This window comes from Topomyia yanbarensis, chromosome 3 (genome assembly GCF_030247195.1).
Source record: "Topomyia yanbarensis strain Yona2022 chromosome 3, ASM3024719v1, whole genome shotgun sequence".
In the NCBI taxonomy this organism is placed as follows: domain Eukaryota; kingdom Metazoa; phylum Arthropoda; class Insecta; order Diptera; family Culicidae; genus Topomyia; species Topomyia yanbarensis.
Window position 1 is genome coordinate 104,204,285 of NC_080672.1, and position 20,979 is coordinate 104,225,263.

Here is a 20,979-nt window from a genome sequence, read left to right on the forward strand (position 1 = left end):
ATCCAAAACACGTAACAGAATACATTTCAAAACTATATCTCGCTTTGTTACTTGTTATAATTTTCTGTTATTTTAACTACTAACGAGACCAGATTAATAACAAAGCATACTTCAAAAATTGCGTTCTGTTATAATCTTGTTATTGCATTTTGATCGGGATAGGTCACCCAGGGTATCATTCTCCTAGTCGAGGATTATAATTCATTAATTGACTACATTGACATTAGTACCGAAAAATACAAAATACATATTAAAATTTTCATTTTTACCTCAATTGTCAAACAATCTATGACAACTTACATTCCTTAATTTTTCACCGACAACAGTGAATCCTCCCTGATATTCAAAACAAAATTCTACAACGCACTTACCACATTCCAACGCTCGCTGACAAGTCACCACACCGGCAACCCGGCTACTATCCCTTTCGAGAGTAAAACCAAACCAAACGGCACGTACGCCACGTCAAAGCAGATCATACAACAAACATTTCACAGCTCTGGAATTGTCCCTGTTAGAAACCGGGGTCGGAAGTCCCGCTCGTCACACGTTCACCCTCTGTTGTGCCTTAAATTTCCTAGGACGTCATCCGGTGTAATAATAGCATATTCATTAATTCCAGACCCGTCCCAGCAGTGCCAGAGCGAGCTGTTGAACCGTGGCGTGGCGACCAAGAGATTCCCCGACAAGTCTCTCCAACCAACCAACAACGTCAAGCTGGAAGACCTCAAGTAGCGCAGGTGAGAGACAAGTTGTTTTCTTCGTTTGATATTAAATTCTTGTTTGTACTGGCAGAAAGTACACGCAGGCAAACACGTACCAATCTGCTGTCAAGTGGCGCAACATAGATTTGATTGACACCGGAGTTGATCTGAGGCACGGGAGAAGGGTTCTTTAATTTGTTTCGCACTGAATTCTTCGGCCTTTTGCTTCGAAAACACAATTACAACGTGAAAGAATTATCTCTACGGGAAATCACTCTGCAAGTTTCACTGGTTAAACTTGCCCCTTGCGTCTACTAACAGCCCTCTCAGTCGGATGCACTTAGGCGTTAATCTGTGCAGTGAAGTCACTTCGTTGGGCAAGGTGAGCTTTTTCTGGTAGTGATCTCACTTCAATTATATTTACCGCAGTTTGAAACTTTCCAAACAATCGCGCGAGCCAATGTCCGCCAAATTCTGGCCTTGTCCGCGGAAAACGTAAAACAGCACTGAATCAACTCCAGTCGGTGCGAGCTAGCAGCGAGAAAAATCATCCATCGACGGACAAAGTATTTAGATATCGTATCGTACGCTCCACGGTTCGGTGGAACCAAACCACAGGGCAGACAAGCACTTCAGATTTTATTGGGACGAAGGGAAAACAATGCACTATCAAATTTCCTGCTGATAGCCAGTATCATCAGGTTATTATCAATTTGTTATCGTTGGTGTTTCGTGAATCAGCTGATATGGCGAGAGGGAAACGAGATGGGATCCGATGGTGTACCGTAATTAATTGAGCATTCCTCGGGGCTAAGGTTGGATAAATTCAACTATTTAGATTAGGTTTATTGTTTTGCTTGAATATATCAATGCATTTATTTATAAAAATATGTTCTATGACGAATTACGCGCCAACTCGAGCAAATGTTGGCAGCACCCTCTCAGATATTAATGAAACTTTCTATACATGAGAACATTGTCTCAAAAAGCCACTTGTTGCATACTTTGTTTTTCCAAAAATGATCTAGACTGTCTTTTGAAAAAAGTCAAACTTTTTTAACCATTTTTTTTTAAATAGCTATAGTCTAAAAATGACAAATCCTACAAAAAATGCTGTAGAAGTGATTTTCACAAAATTAGTTGAATTTTTAAATAAAAATATCGAAAAAATTCATCATCGACTTCTTCACTGAAAAAAATCGATTTTTAAAATTTAAAGTCTTTCCAAAAAAACCAATTTTGATTTGGATGAAATTCTGTTCCAAGATAGGTAATTATGTTCCCTACCTATCATCATAAATTCAAGTTGGGCACTTTTAAGGAAAAAAAGTTATTTGAAAAAAAAATTTCCCTGCTCAAACTGAACCAGTGAAAGTCATAATATCCTCAGAATCCAATTTCCCAACTGCTAGTTGCCTGATACATGCAAAAAGTATCAGTAAAGAATCTGGTATATCATATCGGACTGGACTGGAACGAGACCGACGGGATAACGAATCCCTTCCCTTGAAGGAGATCTGGTACTAGAATACTTAGCGCATGACCAGACAACATGTTTAATATCGCGATAACCGCCACCACAAGTGCAGAGACCGCTCTCCACGACCTCAATACGCCGGAGATGGGCCTTCTACGAATAATGATTGTACATGACCCGGGATATCACCCGAATGAAGTCATGACACTCATCCTTTCTCTTGGACCAAGGTTTGTTGATACCTCTGGGATTCCTAAATTTCCATCACTCCACGAAATTTAACAATTTTCGAGCGTCCTCTGAGAAGAAATATTAAAAAACTCGTTGAAGCTACGCGATCTTTCATAAATATCACCTTCTAATGCGTAAATGTCCACCTTCTCATTATCATTCTAATCCAAGTGTCCGCCTTCTCATTACCCGGAATGGAGCACTGCGAAAGAATTCAAACTAAGGTAATATGCTTTTTCAGATTTTCAGATATAGTACTTTAAAACTCCCATGTTTTCCCCAGGAAATACAAAGAGTGCTTTAACATACTCCATCAAACTCCTGTAACTGTAACGATATGGACATGGTCGTTGATAGGTCAATATAAAACCACCAATTTTGTGGGGAGAACAACAGCACAGCCTCTTTTCTGATTGCACTCACCACTGCTGCCATAATATTTAGCATAAAAGCGATGCATAGCTGTCATCATATGACAAACGGTCTGTGTATTTCAATCACAGGATGAATCGAATACACAACGTAGGCCTAGCCACCAGGCGAAACATTGTTTCTCTGATGATCTGTCCGTTAATCCATCGATGGACCGGTGCCAATAATCGCGTTTTTTAGCTTTCATCAAGTTTTTCATTTGCATTTGTAGCTTCGCGTATATTGGGAAAAATTCGGGCGATCCGACATTCAAAAGTCCCTTTCGTGTTTAATTCTAAGCAGTGTTCAAGGTTGTTCGCGTCGGATACTTGTTTCGTCTGACCTTTAATCATAATGCAAATGCATTGTATAAAACCTAGGGGAAAATGCATGGACTGAAATGTAGGGACACTTGGGGTTTTGATGTCCCATGTGGAAATTCCTGCTAGTTTCTAAGAAAACCGAGACCAGAAACCACATACTTTGGTTCTATAACAGCACCCTTCAAGGGACACACTCAGGCTTTTACTGAGGAAGCTTACGAAACTGATTTTCCTCTTTCGGAAACTTATAGGCACATTAGAAGATGTTCCTACAATGGGATGGTCAGACTCTCGCTCTTTAGTGTACAAGGAAACGTAGAAATTAGTCGTCGGTTGCGTAGCGCTCTTTTGCATTATCGGAGCGTTCCTTATGAGAATGTTTCGTTTTGTCTGCACATAATTTATATGTGGCATGTGTCAAGAAATCATGCGGAGTTTTTCCACAGTATGAAAAATTTTCATGATTCTCTCCGCATTTTCCACAGCGTGCCTTGTTTCTACAATAAGTCGCTATAGGTCCAATTGTTTGCAACTATGGCAGTTCATGCCCCGTGGCACAAAATGGCGAACAGGTAGACTAGCCTCGTCCAAAAGATCAAAGTTTGGAAGAGCAGATTCGGCGAAAGGTTCGAAATGCGGCTGATGGAAAATAAGTTGTTTACATATACTCCTTAATTTTTCCTGAGCGCAATTGCTTGCGAACCAGAATTTTCAGTGGCCGAAGCAAAGGGTTCTTGAAGGAGCGAATCCCATACTTCGCAATTAAGGCCCCTGTTGGAGACTACACCATCAACCTCTACTTCCCGGGTGGGTACATAGACAAGATATATTTTCGTACACGGCCAAGTGGTATTTAGTTAAATCTCGCATATTTTTATGATGTTAAAAGGCTTATCTGTGCCCTCATTCAAGTTTGTTATGAATATATACAAAATTTGTTACTGATACTTTTTGCATGTTTGGCAACTAGCAGTTGGGAAATTGGATTCTGAGATGATTATAGCTTTCATTGATTCAGTTTACGATAAAAATACACTGAAAAAATTAATTCAGTTTGGACAAGGAAAAGTTTTTTTCAAATAACTTTTTTTCCTTAAAAGTGCCCAACTTGAATTTGTGACGGTAGGTAGGCAACATAATTACCTATCTTGAAAATAAATTTCATCCAAATCAAAAATGGTTTTTTTGCAAATCGACTTTAAATTAAAATCGATTTTTTTTAGTGTAGAAGTCGATGATGAATTTTTTCAATATTTTTATTCAAAAATTCAACTAATTTTGTGAAAATCACTCCTACAACATTTTTTGCAGGATCTGTCATTTCTAGACTATAGCCATTTACAAAAAAAATGTTTAAAAAAGTTTGACCCTTTTAAAAAGACAGTCTAGATCATTTTTGGAAAAACAAAGTATGCAAAGTGGCTTTTTGTGACAAAGTTCTCATGTATAGAAAGTTTCATTAAAATCTGAGAGAGTGCTGCCAACCCTGAATACGATTTAACGCGAAAGTCTTGATGGTTCGACATGGTTCGGCTTACGTGCGAGATAGATAATGCAGCTAAACGACTACACCGTACAATTCATCAGGAAATAACCGGATTACGGACAGAGATAGACCAGTTGTATTCGATCCTGACCATTCCTAAATGAATCAATCAACCCCCACTATGTAGTTGAATTTGATGGACCATAATGTCAGCGGTCAATCATGTTTCACACTGGAAGAACGCCACATTCATAGAAGCAATACGGCATCGTGTAAGTTGTCAAGGTTCATGGGCGCTTGATCGAATCTGATACATTTTGATTGCGAATGGAGCGATTGATACGGAACAAGTAACAATTTATCATCTCTATGGTATGAGTCAATAGAAATCGTCGATATCTTATCAATGACTTTGTTAATCACTGCACTGCAATAAAACTCTTTAAATGGTCAGTGTTGACAAAAATCGTGTGTCCGCAGCTAACATCATCATTTTTTTTGCGAAATGTCCTAAAATACTTGTTTGCGTTCTTCATGCATTTCTGTTTAATCATGAACTCACTGACTAATGGTCCTAAATCTATGAATCATATCAATAATCAACCTTTGACTTTATGAGTAATGTTCATAAAGTTGTGAACTGGTTCACGTACAGAAAATCGATTTGGTGACAACATAGCGGAAACCGTTACTGAAGTTCACAAAACAAAAAAAATCCTCTAATAATAGCGTCGTGCGTGCGTTACTGAAAGCAATTTGAACATAATTATAAAACATGATTTTTATTCAAGGTCCTGTTTTCGTAACGTAAAAACGCTATTGTTCCAGAATTCATAGAACTTTTATCACGATTTTGGAAACAATTGTTTTTTTCGTGTAAATTTCAAAAACACAATTTTATTCACAATTCAAAATAATTTTAAAAAAAAATAAATAGTCGAATATTATTTCTGTCGACCATCCTGGCGCACTGCTTTCCACTTCTTGTGTTAATTTTCTTTCTAGGTGGCGAGAAATGGTCAGATTTAACCCCTGTCGCTTGCTGATCATTCCGTCTGCCTTCTCCCTCTCTTGCGCTTGTGTCCATGTCGCTAGAGCTTTGATTTTCGCTGTTACATGTTTGGTGCTTTTTGTGTTTTCGAGTGACTCTGATAATGGCGTCTTCTTTCTTGTTTATTTCTTTCCTAGATGTGTTAACTGTTAGTGTTTGTTAAAGCTGTATTATTGTGCAACATGAGGCCACGCTATGCCGCTATTTACCTCTGACACAGAACTGCTATCGCTATTCTCCCCTCGGTACTAACCGGGGTACGACCTGCCTTATGCTGTTTTTGCTTGAACCTGGGCTGGGTCGGGTTTTGGCATCAACTGCTGTCAGTTTATATATTTTGACAGCGGTTGTAATTGGAGCCTGACTGAGTTTCGTTTCGAATGGAAGCGGTATTAAAGACGCTCCGGTGGGATCTGTGTTTGTTTTCTGACAGGGAAGGGGAACAAACGACGCGCACGTGGGTTGCTAGTGTATTTAATTTGTACTTATTTTAGGCCGCTAAATTTTGTCGTGACTAACGACTTACATTTCAATCTAGGCGATTATATCTTTTGCTGAACTGAATGGATTTAATACGCCATTTTGTCGAAAATATGCATATTTGCTATTTGAAAAATCTTTTGAAAACTGCTCGTAAATGGTGAAAATTTTCAGCTCATTTCGGTCAGATCCATTATTATGGTGCAGCAACCGAACACTTAAATGGTGAAACTTTTTAAATATAGGTCCGCTGCAGATTTGTTTCATTATCATTCGTGTTGAGCTTTTTAGAGCAAACGAAACATCTTCTCAAAGGGCTGTATAATACCGAGAAAGAAATATTTGTGAACTGTATATGACTGATGGATGAATCAGTTTGTGTCGTTACATGCTTCTAGCAGAGGCAATTATTTTCATTTCTGATGGTTAGAAAGTAGCATACACAACGAAAATCCGGATTTCAAAACGCCCGACCGAAGTCAGTTCGTGGTAGGTCACCGCTAATTTCATGCACCGAGCCGCAAATCTTGAACAAAAAGGTTTGTGATGCTAATTGGTTTCTACTAGTCAACCTTGTAGAATGATCGTAGACTACATTTCTACATCGGAAGAGAAGGTAATTATTAGGATTCAGCCGGCTTGGTGGACTGACTGTAATACAGTGAAGACCTGATTTTACCAACCCCCAATTTTATCAGCCCCCCGGTTTTGTCTACTTCCGTTTTTTTATTTTATTTATTTATTCAACTGCATATTTGACGCAAATCGCCATACAGATATTTAAACTATTTACAAAAGTACTATTCACCACAATACACACAGCTTATCATAATTTACATAACTTACCATACACAAAAACAGGTAGGTTCCCATGCGTTAAATTTCTCGTGAAATTCCCGTCCCTCTCGGCCAAGTTGACGGCCATTATGCAGCATTTCTCAGTTTCAAATCTAATCCAACCTTGAACGAAATGAATGGCATCGAAGCTACTTTTTCCAGTCTGGCACAAGTTTTTTCACAACAGCTGGGTTCTTTCCGAGCGATTTTTTTACCATATCCGCGATGTTCATTGCAGTAACTGTATTTTTCACTCTCGTGAAGAATAGCCAGCAGAGGTTAGTGGGGGAGCTAGGTAAACAGTTAAACAAACTACCAAGACCAGAAACGTTTCAGGAACCATGCTGCAATTGGATTGATGAGAACGGAGAAAATTGGTCTGAAGGAGATCTTGAGTGTATAAACGATTGGGTAACTTCGTACGATCTACCAGCAATCGGTACGTTGATAGCCGCGTCCTGTTGCTTCAATTGACGGACCTCTTGAAATAAATCCAATACACAGTTTTCAGTTTCTGATTATGTGTGAATAGCAGCAATAGCAGATCGCCCGGGTACAAAGCCGACAGACTCCGATAGCAACTTGCGTTTCTTAGAAAATGCCTCAAAGTGACGAGCGTCGATCATAATGTAGGTGAAGGTTTCTTAAAAAGAAAGAAAAATATATGTCCCGATTTTGTCAATAACCCCGTTTTATCAGCCTAAATTTCACCAAGGGGCTGATAAAAACGGGTCTTCACTGTAATAGGCGTTGTCTTGAGTACTGTCGCACTGGATTTTCCTGTTCGCATAAAGTAGCTACTTGGGAGGGTCATCAAAAGTACACGGTGTTATCTGAGTACATACGGATCCAGATTCCAGAGTAACAACTCAGCATTCGAGGACCTGATAAAAAAAATCCTCCATTTATGCTTCTTAACGGAAAGATCTTCACCATACTGCAACATCGAGTATTCCAGAAGACAGATCGTGCAGTTTTACCTCGACTGAATTTCTTCTAAAGTACACAGGTATCTTGAGACTAATTTTCCCACACTCAACAAAGTGTTCCATATTATTAGGTGAGGTTTTTGCTACGCCGGAACTATCGAATCCTATCAGTATAACATTTCGCAACAATGCTCCAGTCTTTGAAAAGAGTGTCAAATTTTGACGCTCCTGATATCTACGGAAATTCCGAAGAGTTACCCCATTATAATCACTCAACGCTATCTCTCAAGTGTCAAGCCTTCACTTAAAACCTTCCACTGCAAAAATCACTCAACTGCGAAAGCATAATATATCTTAACCCTCCGTAAGTCGCGCATACGGCCCACTGAACGAGCAGCCGCTGATGCCTTAAGACTATTTAGCTATTTTTCCAGAGCAGCGTGCACTCAGTGCACTAGCGCGACTTGCTATAATTTCCTTATTTAATTTTGATCGGGACTCTACTATACTTACAGAGTGTTGCGGTTTACATCCCACTATGAATTCTAAGTCGACTAACCTATTGAAATAGAAAAAAGAATAAATTAGTTTACAAAAATATACGGTATATTTCTGACATATAACAGAACAATCAACTCATACTACAGTAAGATTCCGTTTTTGGGACACTCCGATTTTGGCAACAAATGGGTCCCGTGTTTGGTAACATTCTTGTTGTCTTTCAAAAATGTGCAATACATATTTTTGGTATCAATTGGAAGTCGTATTTACCCTCAAAGGCGTAAATCATTTTTTTTAAATTTTGTGTAAATTATCTCATAGTTTCAATAAATCACTGTGTTAATTTGAGATGTTTTTCGCAATGTTGTTTTATAACAGCATTTTGCATTTGAGGGTTAACTATATTTTAAACTATACGTGTTGTATTTAGGGGAAAGCGGGCCAAATCGGACCGCTGGCCAATTCGGACCCTTAGCTGTTTCTCAGCTATGCTAATACTATGAAAAGCGTCATTTTCATAGGTCACATTTAGCTCTGATGTAACACATGAAATTTGACGTTTATCAGTCATCGCGTTTGTGAACCAGCGGAACATTTTTTTGAGCGCTCTAACGTAACGTTTATCTGCTCTGTACCTAAAATCTTATTTGCGTCAAAATTAAATTGATTCAAAGAAACTATTGTGTTTCTAAACTTTTTGGATAATATCTTTCATCTGACATTTTGTTTTTGGTGGAGCTTTTAACTGTGTTCGATTAATCGATGAGAGAAGAGTAAAAATGGCATTGACCTTTTCGCCAGATGATCACAATGTTTTCAAACTGAAAGATGGATGGATATTAGACCGAATTAGTTATCAATTTAGGACGGAAAACTAGAAGTAGGCAGCATAAGCGGAAAGAAATGTGAAGAAAAGGTTGGGGTGATGAATGCTGAAATATTCGTTCAATTCCTGACACATTTCAAAAAATTCACTCGAGCTTCAGAAGATTCGCCAGTGCTCCTATTGAATGAATGAATGAATATCCGTCACATATGAACTCGAGTATTTATTTTTGACAATTCGATTGTACTGTTTACATCGACTATGTGATTTGTTTCGAGCGAATCTAGTCGTCCAAAAATTTGCTAAGTCCATGTAAACAGTAGGGGTGACCGGAGCTGGTTGGCCGAGTGCCTTTTATGAATTTGTAATATTTGTGAAATGCCAACCTTTTTCAAAGCAAAATTTGATACTATGCTAATATTGATGATTATAAAGAAAAATATACACGAGAAATAAGTAATAAAAATAATTTTAAATTATTATCAAATAGAAATAAGAGATTAAAATCATTAAAAGTCGGAAATTGCTTATAAAAATCTGTTTTAATCCACCTAGCGGTGCAATTGTGCCTTTCTCATTTCTCTAAACTATGGCACGGAGGCTTTTTATGTTCAACATAATCGTGGAAATGTCCATTACATTCTTAGTACACATTGCACTTATACACAATGGCATGCCAGCCACTAACTTGATGAGCTATGTGTCGACGGTGAAACACATGAAACAAAAAAAAATATCATACTCCATTAGCCTAATCAGCATTAGATCAATGTTATCTGCTTGCTAACTCATTTTGTCATGCGGGGGTGGGTATGTGAAGAGGGCGAAAGTCCCATGAACGAACGACTCCCCAGCTTAAATTGGTATGCTTTGTGATATAGTGGTGGTTTAAAGATGATGGGGTTGAAAGGGAGGGGTATGAGGGATAGATGGGGTGGTGGCCTGAGGGGTGATTTAAGGAGATTTTTAAAGGAGGGGAGCGAACAGTAGAGGGGGGGGGTGTATCCCCTCTCCGTAATCCATCAACTACGCCCCTGTTAAAATCCAGAAACCCTATGCGAATCGAAAAAAAAATTTGGCCGGGATTAGGTTGACGTTTTTCAGAGTGATTGCATAACCTTTCTATATGAGAAAGGCAAAAATGTGCCAAAATCCAAAAAAGTGAATTGTCGTCAAATTTTTTTTTGAGTTTGCATCTCGACGTTTCATGCACCTTGAACACATTCAGCATCAAAAATGAAAATTCTATTTTTAATTTTTCCTATAGTTTATATGAGAAATTTCTGTGTGGCCGCACTCTGAAACCCGTAATTCCGGAACCAGAATTCCGATCGATCCAAAATTCAATAGCAGCCGATGGGAAGGTTGCACCTTTCATTTGAGACTAAGTTTGGGCAAATCGGTCCAGCCATCTCTGAGAAAAATGAGTGACATTATTTGACACATTCGCACATACATACACACACACATACACACACATACACACACATACATACATACACACACATACTTTTTCCGATCTCGACGAACTGAGTCGAATGGGATATGATACTCGGCCCTCCGGACCGGGATTAGGTTGACGTTTCTCAGAGTGATTGCATAACCTTTCTATATGAGAAAGGCAAAAAGTTAATTCCGATATTTTATGAATTAAATGCCAAGCTGGTTTCAGAGTCTTTGGCGTGAGCCCCTTCAATCCTGAAATTTTTCCTCCTGAGGATTTTCAGGCAGGATTTGTCACAGATCGATCCAACCCCGAACAAAACTCGTCCATTAGCATAGAATTTGCTGCAGATGTAAGCCTCTCTGAAGACGTCAGACCTCTTCCCAAGGCGAGTGCACGATCTGATTCGAAGAAGTGGCAAGGTCGTAAATGCCGATCGACTCAAACTTTGACCGATTCCCCAATAAAAGCAGTATTGGAGGAGCAGAAAAATGAAATCAAACGTAAGCGTACGCTGGCGGAGGAAAAAATCAGCGAGAGTTGGCAAAAAATTCATTAAAGCTGCCAAAACTAAGTCCAAAAAGGTTGAAAACACTAAAAAGTGAAGAGTGGTTTTTATTTTCCTTACCTACACCCAAAACGCGAACCGTATGATTTACATGCGAATAAGCATGATTCTAATGAGAATTTTGCATTGTAACTGGTATAATGCATATAAAGCGATATTGGTCCGGGACAAAAATGCATTAAATGGCAATTACACCACAGAAACTTACACAAATCCACAGTTGGGAATGTATTAGTGAATTTAACGATATCGGAGTATTAGTATTAAAATGACTCCGCACTAATACACATGTAAAGGTTATTTCCGCTCGGATACATGTGTACTCTGAAAATACTAATACACGCTCAAGGACCTGTTTCCATTTCGCCTTTCTACTGATTATATGCTGCATGTAGGAGAGAACTGTTTATAGCATCATCAAATTGGTGGGGTGTAGGTGATGACTATGTGTTGATATTGGGTTCTCTCAGCCCGATATGCGAGTTCTAGCATCTTGTGGCTAGACTATAAATGTTAGTAATGATTAATGATTATTTAAGCGCACTATACGCAGGAAAAAGTTACCTATATGAGAACATTGGGCTAAGAAGTTAATTCAACATTTGTCCTATAGAATCCGTCCGCCAATCATTTCGGGCATTCCTCATATTAACAGTACATTCAGGTGATATCATATCAGAATTTCGCAGTAATAGTATCTAAGTTTAAAGTATCATAAACTATAAGGGCACTGATGACGTGGTTTTGCATTTTTGAGCATCAGTGGCAGTTACTCCCCCATAGAAAATCCTCCCGATTTTCCCATCGACTAAATCGGTTTGCGTCGGCACAATCGGCCGACTATGTCAGCAATTAATCGGTCGATTGTTGCACCGAATCTTATGGGGGTTTAACATGGGCGTCTACGGATGTGACACCCAATTAAATACGGCCGACGAAATCTGCTGAAATCGGTCTACTTCAACCAATTAAATCGATCGATTAGTTGGTAGTTTAAAACTGGAACCAGATTTACACAGACTAAATCTGGCGATTAATAAGGTGACGAGAATTGTTCACCGACGAAACCCACTATGGGAAATTTATCAACTGTCAAATTTTCTATGGTGTCATTTCAGTTTGTATTATTTCCCAAACATGCGTATCCAGCGCACATGATCGCCCTGGTCAATGATCATCGCAAATCGATCTGAGCACAAATCATTTTCTTCCACTCTTCTCTGAAGCATGGAATGAGATAGCGATGATTTTACTGGTTTACCATTCGCTATGGGAAAATAACAACGCGTATATCACACATTCCCGTAAACGAAAACCGTTCGAGCGTTTAGTGTGGTTGGAATTGAGCTGTTCGCAGACAAAAAAGCGTAACTGTGTATGAAGACAGAAGTTTTTACAAACACCACAGAAGTATTCATGTATAGAATACACCACCTTTTTGACAGACTCAGCAAGCAAAACCAACTAATACTTTTACATGCGGACAGATCATATGGTAGCGTGTATTCTCAATCAATTTATTTCATCGTGAATCAAGTTGTGTTGGTCTACAATGCAAAGTAGGCATGATTCTAATTCGGAATATGCACGAAAGGATGTAATGCCTTTTTTGCATTGGGAAATTGTTTTGGGTGTATATACGAAAAAACGATATTTTTTGAATTAAAAGTTTTCCACTGATACATTTGACGTGTTTAACTTATTTTACCAAACTCGGCCAACCCAGGGGTTGGTTGGCCGATTTTTCTTTGCGCATTTGTTTGCTAATAACTTTTTCCCTGATTTTTTCATGAATGAAAAAATTACATATGTGCTCAAGGATTGTATCTTCATGACAGCGCAAACCGGTTTTCAAAAAGTCTAACCAAAATGAGTACAGAAATTCCGAAAGCAAAACTCGGCCAACCAGCCCCGACTATTGATCTGTCAAGAAAAATGAAGTTTACTGTGTCAGTAAAGAACCTAATTGCTTGATAATTGCGAATCGCATCGATCATTGGCCGCGTTCGAATTTCACCGGGCTAACGGTAGGGTGACCAAACTTCCTGGTTTACCAGGACATGTCTTGGTTTTTGACAGACTGTCCTGGTGTCCTGGAACCTCGAGGGAAATGCTTGATTTGTCCTTGTTTTGCTCTTCCAAGGCAAAATCTTCGCATGGTTCATTCTAATCACAACGCAAACAAATTGACCCGGTTCTGGACGAGGACGAAAATCTGAGCGCTATCGATGTTAATGAAACGATAAATAGTTGAGCTTCTTGGTTTAAATCATCTTTCAATCTTCTACAACTTTTAATAATTCACATCTACGCACAGTGGCGGATTTGCCTAAAAACCTGGCCAAAAGTCGAAAATTTCATGTTAGTATTTTGGGTTCTAGTACATATATTGTCCTTCAGATGGTGCTGCCACATGCTATTGTAAGTGAAACGCTCCAAAATTTCCATATTTGAGGTGTTGGCATATCCAAACAGTTTAAACCATCGCGTTTTGTTCATCTTTTTTTTATCGAGCGCTCGAAATATCAGTATTATTCAAATGTAGCTGGATTTTGATAAAACTGCCGGTTTCGAATATGGAATAATGAAAAGTTATGCTAAAGGTATGTACTTTATTTATATGTATTGATGTCAAAAGATATTATTTTGTTTGTTTATAGAAAATGTCAATAACTTTCACGATTTTGTAGCAGACGGTTTCAGCACACATTTTTGCAAAATTATTGAAATACTTTTTTTGTCCACGTATGTCCACTATGTTTCAAGGCAAGTTGTGTTCCTTGAACGATTCTCCATTTGGAACACTATAGAATTGTTGCCCGAATTTGCCCGTTTTTGAGTAATCTTTGATTAACTGGAGACGGAGATGGATTATAAGATTTTCAGTTCAAAATTTAGACTCGTACTTTTAATTACTACTGCACCTCCGGTTGTCATAGCGAGTCGCACAATACTACATTTTGAACAGGAAGAATTGTGTATTAAGTGGTGAAAATTTCCTCGAGATTCATTAACATTTTCAAAACTTATCAAAAGTTGAACGCAAAAGACGTAAATAATTTTGGTCATTCATATTAAAAACCAACGGGGTGAGCAGAAGTGATCGCCAAAGGTTCCAAATTTCAAAAACCGTTTACGAATACCATGGTTAAACGTTACCGGCAACTATGACGTTTGATCATGCAAAACAAACCAAATCTAGAGGTGGAATATATACGATTGACTGAGGTTGTCAATCGTAGTATGTTAGCAAGCATGACAACAAAACGTGGTTGCTTAAAACTATACCAGGAAGCGGTACAAGCATGTTCTGACCAAGTGTAATAATTCATTGTAATAATGAACTTTGTACAAATCCTCGGTCTAACAATTTAAATAAAACTATGAATCTTAGTTAATTTCACTTGTTTTCATTTTTTTGTTATATTCATTTTTAGTTACTACAATTTGCATGCAAACTTGTTGTCAATTTTCACTCCATGCATTTCGTCGTAGTATAGTATAGTTTTATAACTATGATGCATAATATTTTAAAATACATAGTTTGAAATAACTAATAACATCAATTCTCATAAAAGCTACATCATCTAGACACCCAAATATCTTATTGCGTACAAATCAACAAACTCTATCATTTAACTACACACCATTTAAAATTCGATACATTATAAACGTTATTGGCATACACTGGAACCATCGAAATCATTCATTTGTGAAAATTTACTTATATTTATAATAAAATGTTGGCCATTTTGTATCCGCCATTTTGAATTTTGAAAATCTGACATCAAAATCGTAATCTACGCCCCAAAAAATCGTGGTATGTACATTTTCAGGTCAATCAAAACCATTTTCGACTTTTGGCCAGGTTTTTAAGGAAATCCGCCACTGTGCTACGTTTGGGTGACTCCGCTTATTTCAATCATACTAGCATCTCTTGCCAGTGGCATGTTTAAGATGGACTGCTAGAAATCCGCAAACATGTTTCCAGTTCGTAAAAAGAGAATTAAGCGAGACGTCAATACAGTGGCGTAGCCAAAAATTTGGTTTGGGTGGGGGTTTTGATGAAAATTGCAATTTTATTAGAAAAATGCTAAAATTTAATAAATTTGATAATTTATTGAAAATCCCGAAACATAAGTAATCTATCTGATGTCGTTCCAGGCTACAATCAATGAAAATCAACATGGAAGTTGTTTGATTTATATATACAAGACTTCAATATAAACATTTTAGTGATTAATTCTCATAGAGGTAATTATGGAGAATGAACTCTTCAAAATAGTAAGAGACTTGACGCCTTCAGCAAAGTTATTGATAATGTCATTATTAAAAAAAAATTGTTGAAAATATGCAGGCTACATGAAAGCAGCATATCGAGATATAAAACAACAGGCTATATTTCTACTTAGTGGAAAAACATTTAGGTAAAAACTATTTTTTCCGCACCAAGGAGAAAATAGTTTATTGCGTTTAGACAGACTTCTCATCAGAAATCGACACTAACTTAGTGACAGGACTAAGCTAGCGCGGAATCGATGCTATTCCCAAAAAACGGAAACACTCTTTATATTTCTGGGCAAACCCCTAGTCCTTTTTTGGGATAATTGGGATCTGTTTAAGCCAGTTCTATTAAATATATCTTTTTGGTAAGCTTCAGAGACTCATAACTTGAATGCAATGTGAATTTTATTGTTTATAAACCTCAGAAGAGATTTATCAAATAAAGTAATAGCAGAATAACTTTTTGTAAAGGTTTTCTACTGCCACATTTCGTTACTCTGACTATATGGGATATTCATATATTCGACAAACTTTACTGGAGACATTAAATCTCGACCTAAATTTGCTTGAAGAGTAAATTCTCTTTAAGTACTTCTAGGAGGATTAACCGACATTTTTTTTATTTTGATTATAGAGGGTTTAACCATGGATTCATTCGCCTCTTTTCGGGTTAGAGAAATCTCTCTTAGAAAAATCTCTAACCCTATGTGCAGGGTTGGGAATTTAACCCAGGTGAGTTGCGTACAAGGCAATCGATTTACCAACTACGCTATACCCGTCCCCTAGCCGCCAAAATTATTTTAATAGAAGATGGGTAGTTTTACTGTTTGAAGATCTTCAATGTTATTTAATATCGAAATTTGGCAGTTTCGAATGAATGTGATCGTAACCGTTAAAAATTTATCGAACATTTATTTTACTTTTCTTCATTATTCAACACGAAATTTTAGCACGCCATTCAATTCAGCACTCAAATATACCCCATTAATAGCCACTATCTTGAAATATATTGAAATATTTAATAATTCCAATCCTGCTTAATTGATAATACAACAAAAATCAAATGGTCATAAAAGCCGTTCCTGACCTGTAAACATAATTTTTTATAATCCTCCAACTAGTTTCCGAGAGGTTATTCTTGTTATTACCCATATTTAATTTTTGTCTGAACTCTACGCAATCTAAAAAAACATTTTCAGCGAATGATGAAATGTATGCAAGTTTTCGGTGAGCAAGTTTACACACTTAATTTTTTCTGCCGAATCTTAGCTTTTTTCGCGTCTTTTGCCGAAATCTCAACAGCTGAAATCTCAGTAAACAATTTTTTGCTGAGATCTCAGTCAAAGTGACGTTTCATAGCTGAGACTCGTAAAATATTTCACGAAAAATCAGCAAACGAATTTCACTTTACTGGGATATCAGTTTCTAAATTTGCTGACTACATGGCTGTTGGGAAATTGCTGAACCGAATTTGGTGTGTATGTTTCATAGACAATCAACCTATTGAAACTGTCATAGACAATCAACCCATTCAAGTTGTCTCTAATCCATATTTTACAGCATATTTATAGCATCTTTTCAAAAATGAGCTCATGATAATTCAGGCAGTTATTTTAATTAACATTGAAGAAATTTAACAACTATGGGATTTCGGCTAAGAGATAGGTTACAAAATTCACTTCCCAAAATTTTTCAAAAGTCCTCATGATGCTTGAAATACGGTTCTCAATGTAATGATCAGAGAATATTCTTCCAAAAATATTTTGAAATTATGGTACCTCGTAAGGCTCGTTGACAGCAATACCTTGAGGATGATCAACATGGCGTCACAACCTGATGTGTGGCAGCGGCTTACCTTCTGTTTTAAGCATCCTACGATATTCTACATAATAAAGAGTAGGGAATGTCGTGATTAACCAACAACTAATCTGCCGCTTCTGATAAATCGAACCATGATATAGCAATCAGAAATTTGTTTATTTTCGTCAAGAATATGTTGGCTGCATAGAATGGTCTCTAAAACGCAGATATTTTTAATCAATAACCAAGGATGCAAAATGCCTACCTTTTCTGCGGCTGTATTTTTTCTGCCTACATTCTCATTTCTCTTTTGACGCTGCCGTCGTTTGCTATTGCAGGACGCTAAGCGCTGTACGGCAGTCTGTAAGTAAAGCAGTAACATGACAAAGAAATACTGCCCCCAGTACAGCCACCAGACGCGAGCGGTACAGCTTCTCTTTCCTTATTTTACACTTTTTAATATTTTTAATATATTCAATATTTTCAATCACAAACTACGGCAATAAATGCGATTCGTTTACGCTACAACCGGCATCATCGCTTTCGTGTACGGGCCTCTCCCTTTGACTACGCAGAGAAAAGTGTGCAAAGCGAGAGAACAAACTTTACTACGCCATACTCTCACCGAGCAGTCGGAGTACAGCAGCAAACAAAAATGTATTCTACTGCTTTACGGGAAAATGTACTCGGTTTGGCTACCGTTCTGGCAAGAGCTGTAGCGATGCGTCGCTGTAGCGGGCTCTACGGCTTGTGCAAATGTAAATATACCGAAAAAAATGTAGTTTACCAGTACCTTTGGCATCCCTGTCAATAACAATTTTTGTAATTGTTTCGATCCTACTTCACGAGAGAGATTTCCAGTTACCTACATTTAGGTACTTCAACATCAACAAATACTTCATGGAAGGCAACTGATACTGTTTATATTTTCGCTGTACTTCAATGATGTACTTTTAGTGCTGAAGACTTCTCGACTGTCCTTCGCGGATGATCTGTAGATATTTCGTCTGATTCGCTCAATTATAGATTTCTCCAACATCTGCATCCAGTTTTCGTTGATTGGTATAGAAAGAGCCGCAGGTGTGTAAATCTGAAGTAGTGTTCGGTGAGCTCATTCTCACGAAATAAAGACCCGTTTGGCTTCAACTATCTGCAGAAATTGAACTCAAAATTTTTTTAATGCCGAAAACCTGAAAAAAAAACTGCCAGGATGATCAGGACGCATCGTCAAATTTATTTTGCATCAACGAGAAGGCGGGGCCCCTTACGACCGTCCTGGTTTTTTCCTCGTATAATATGGTCACCCTAGCTAACGGCATATTTGTTCTGTCGTTGCCTTCACACAACAGCCATCGATTGCAGCTATTGGACGTCGCTGTATTCAGTCTATTCAAGTGTGTTGTTTACGATCATTGTTCGAATTGGATGTTGATGAATCCCGGTCGACCAATGACAATCTTCGAACTTCCTTAAATTATCACCAGAAGTCTAGAGCTTTGAGCTACGGAGTGAAATATTAAAAGTGAATTCTCGATGCGCGGTATTTGGCCACTTGATGCTGATGTATTTCAAGATGCCGACTACCTGCCATCTTCAGTCAAAGAGACACCGGAACCACATCAATTGCCGGAAGTTAAATTTTCGCTTTCAGATGACAAGTAGTCGTTCGGCCGATTCTAAGAGCACCGCCGCGGAAAAGTGGCCCGCGTTTTGGTAGTAGACTGCTAAAATTAGCTATTTTGACCAATGATGACTTTGTTACTGCTATGACCGAAAAAGAGACAAAGAGGCGGTAGCGCATAAACCAAAAAGGCCAGATTGGCTTCAGAAGAAGGCAGAAACAATAGAAGCAGCTCAGATGTAATCTCATGTATCACCTTGCCAACACGATTTAATAACCGCATTCGAGGATAACAAATAAATTACTTCGAACCAGACTCGAATTTCAATAATTTTTTTAATATAGGTTGAATCGAAGTTTTGTTAAATGCTAATTAAATTATATTGAAACATATTGGAATGAATTTTTATTACTAGTGCGAAAAGTTCGCAGAAATGAGATGCTGTCAATAATTTTTAAGCTTACGACCGTAAAAGAACCATCAACAAATTGCAGCCTCTCAGAAGCTCGAGAACCACAAACATTCACGATTCCCCGTCATCGTTCTTCTAAATATGGAAGTTCCTTTTTTGTTACAGGTATACGTATTTTAGAAATCGACACTGAAATGTTTCGCCAAGACACTTCTGCAGAAAAAAAAACAATGCGTAGTATTTTTTGTAATCAAACACTATTATCATTACGCTTATCATGATGCCGTGAGACTAATAATTGATGCAAATTTTCTTTTCTCTTCTTAATTTGTTCCGGATAACAGGGTTCTGAAAGCAGCTGCTAAATATTCACAACTCTGCGATTTACTCATGTGTATTCTGCTATCGAAGGCTGCAATTACTCGGTGCATTGTTAGATACTCAACAATGGGTGCCGCTAGCTCACCAGAGTGTACAGGAAAAGGACTGGCTTCGTGCCCAGAGCTCCCCCAGCCTACTTTAATCACTATGAGCAGCTTTAATCACTACAATTTACCTCTGGCAATAACCTTCTATGAGAGGATGTTGAGGTATCAGAGTAGCCATTTCTCTTCATGATATTGAATTTAAATAACGATATGTGTGTGTGTGCTTTCTTCAACGGAATTGTTAAAAATTTACACGTTGGTTAAAAATGAATGATTTTGAAGCTCTTGTTATGTACATTGATTTAACCGTAATTTTCAATCGAATGGTCATAAAAGTATATATCTACAACCGTTTCGATCCACATGTCGTTTAGGTTCGCTGTGGATCTTCATTAAAAACTTTAAAGAACCCTATGCACATTGCACATGCAGTTTTCGATTTCCCAAACCATAGCTTGTACAGAAACCAAAGCAACAAACTGTCTTCCATTTCCCCGAAACTAACGGTCAGTAATTGTGAACGGTAAACTTTCCTCGCCGCTTCTGTGGACGTTTTCATTCGTTAAATTATAGCCATCCACTGATGGGCAGTTTTCCTCCGGCTAATTAGAGCATTTCAACCAGCTAGTTTCTTATCTGATACCAAGCAACCAGGCAAAACATCTAGCCTACATTGAGCCAATCCGAACAAGTGATGTTTCAAGCTTTGATTAAGGTTTTCCATTCGCATGATCATTACCTCGCTGGAGGTGTGGGCAGGGGCAGACAGTCGGTTAACCACGTGGCTATCTGCAAGAGCTCTGGGATGATCTGAATCAACTATGTTTTGCTTCTTCCACCCTAATGTGTCATGCTTGATAGTTGTGTAGCCGCCTGTAACACATTTGTTTATGCGATTTTAATGGTAAGTGGTGAGATTTGTTTCGGGACACAAAAAAAAGGAAAACAATTTTTAATGACTACATTGATGGTTAACTAACCATTAAAAATCATGGTAAAATGGAAATTGTTAATTGCACCGAAATATTTTTGGACTCTAAGGGGTTTCAATTTTTTCAAATCTTTTAATCACATAAAATCGTGGTGCTCCATTGATCATGGAACTAGACATTCCGTTGATACAGTTTGTATATTGATATATAGATTATTTATACAAAAATTGTTA

General features: G+C 37.9%; 1 protein-coding gene across 5 annotated transcripts in view; it reads right to left on the reverse strand.

The window, feature by feature from the left end:
* LOC131691787 (myosin-IIIb-like) overlaps positions 1–20,979 on the reverse strand; it is a 306,173-nt gene that overhangs the window by 207,851 nt on the left and 77,343 nt on the right. For 4 of the 5 annotated variants that reach the window (XR_009305852.1, XM_058978429.1, XM_058978427.1 and 1 more), the window contains exon 1: positions 372–391. The exons of the other annotated variant lie outside the window; for it this stretch is intronic. Coding sequence is in view for 3 of the 4 variants with exons in the window: in XM_058978429.1 (XP_058834412.1) it covers positions 372–376 (5 nt within the window). In the remaining variant the exon portion in view is untranslated. Of the gene's footprint in view, positions 1–371; positions 392–20,979 lie in introns of those variants that run through there. 5 annotated transcript variants of the gene reach the window in all.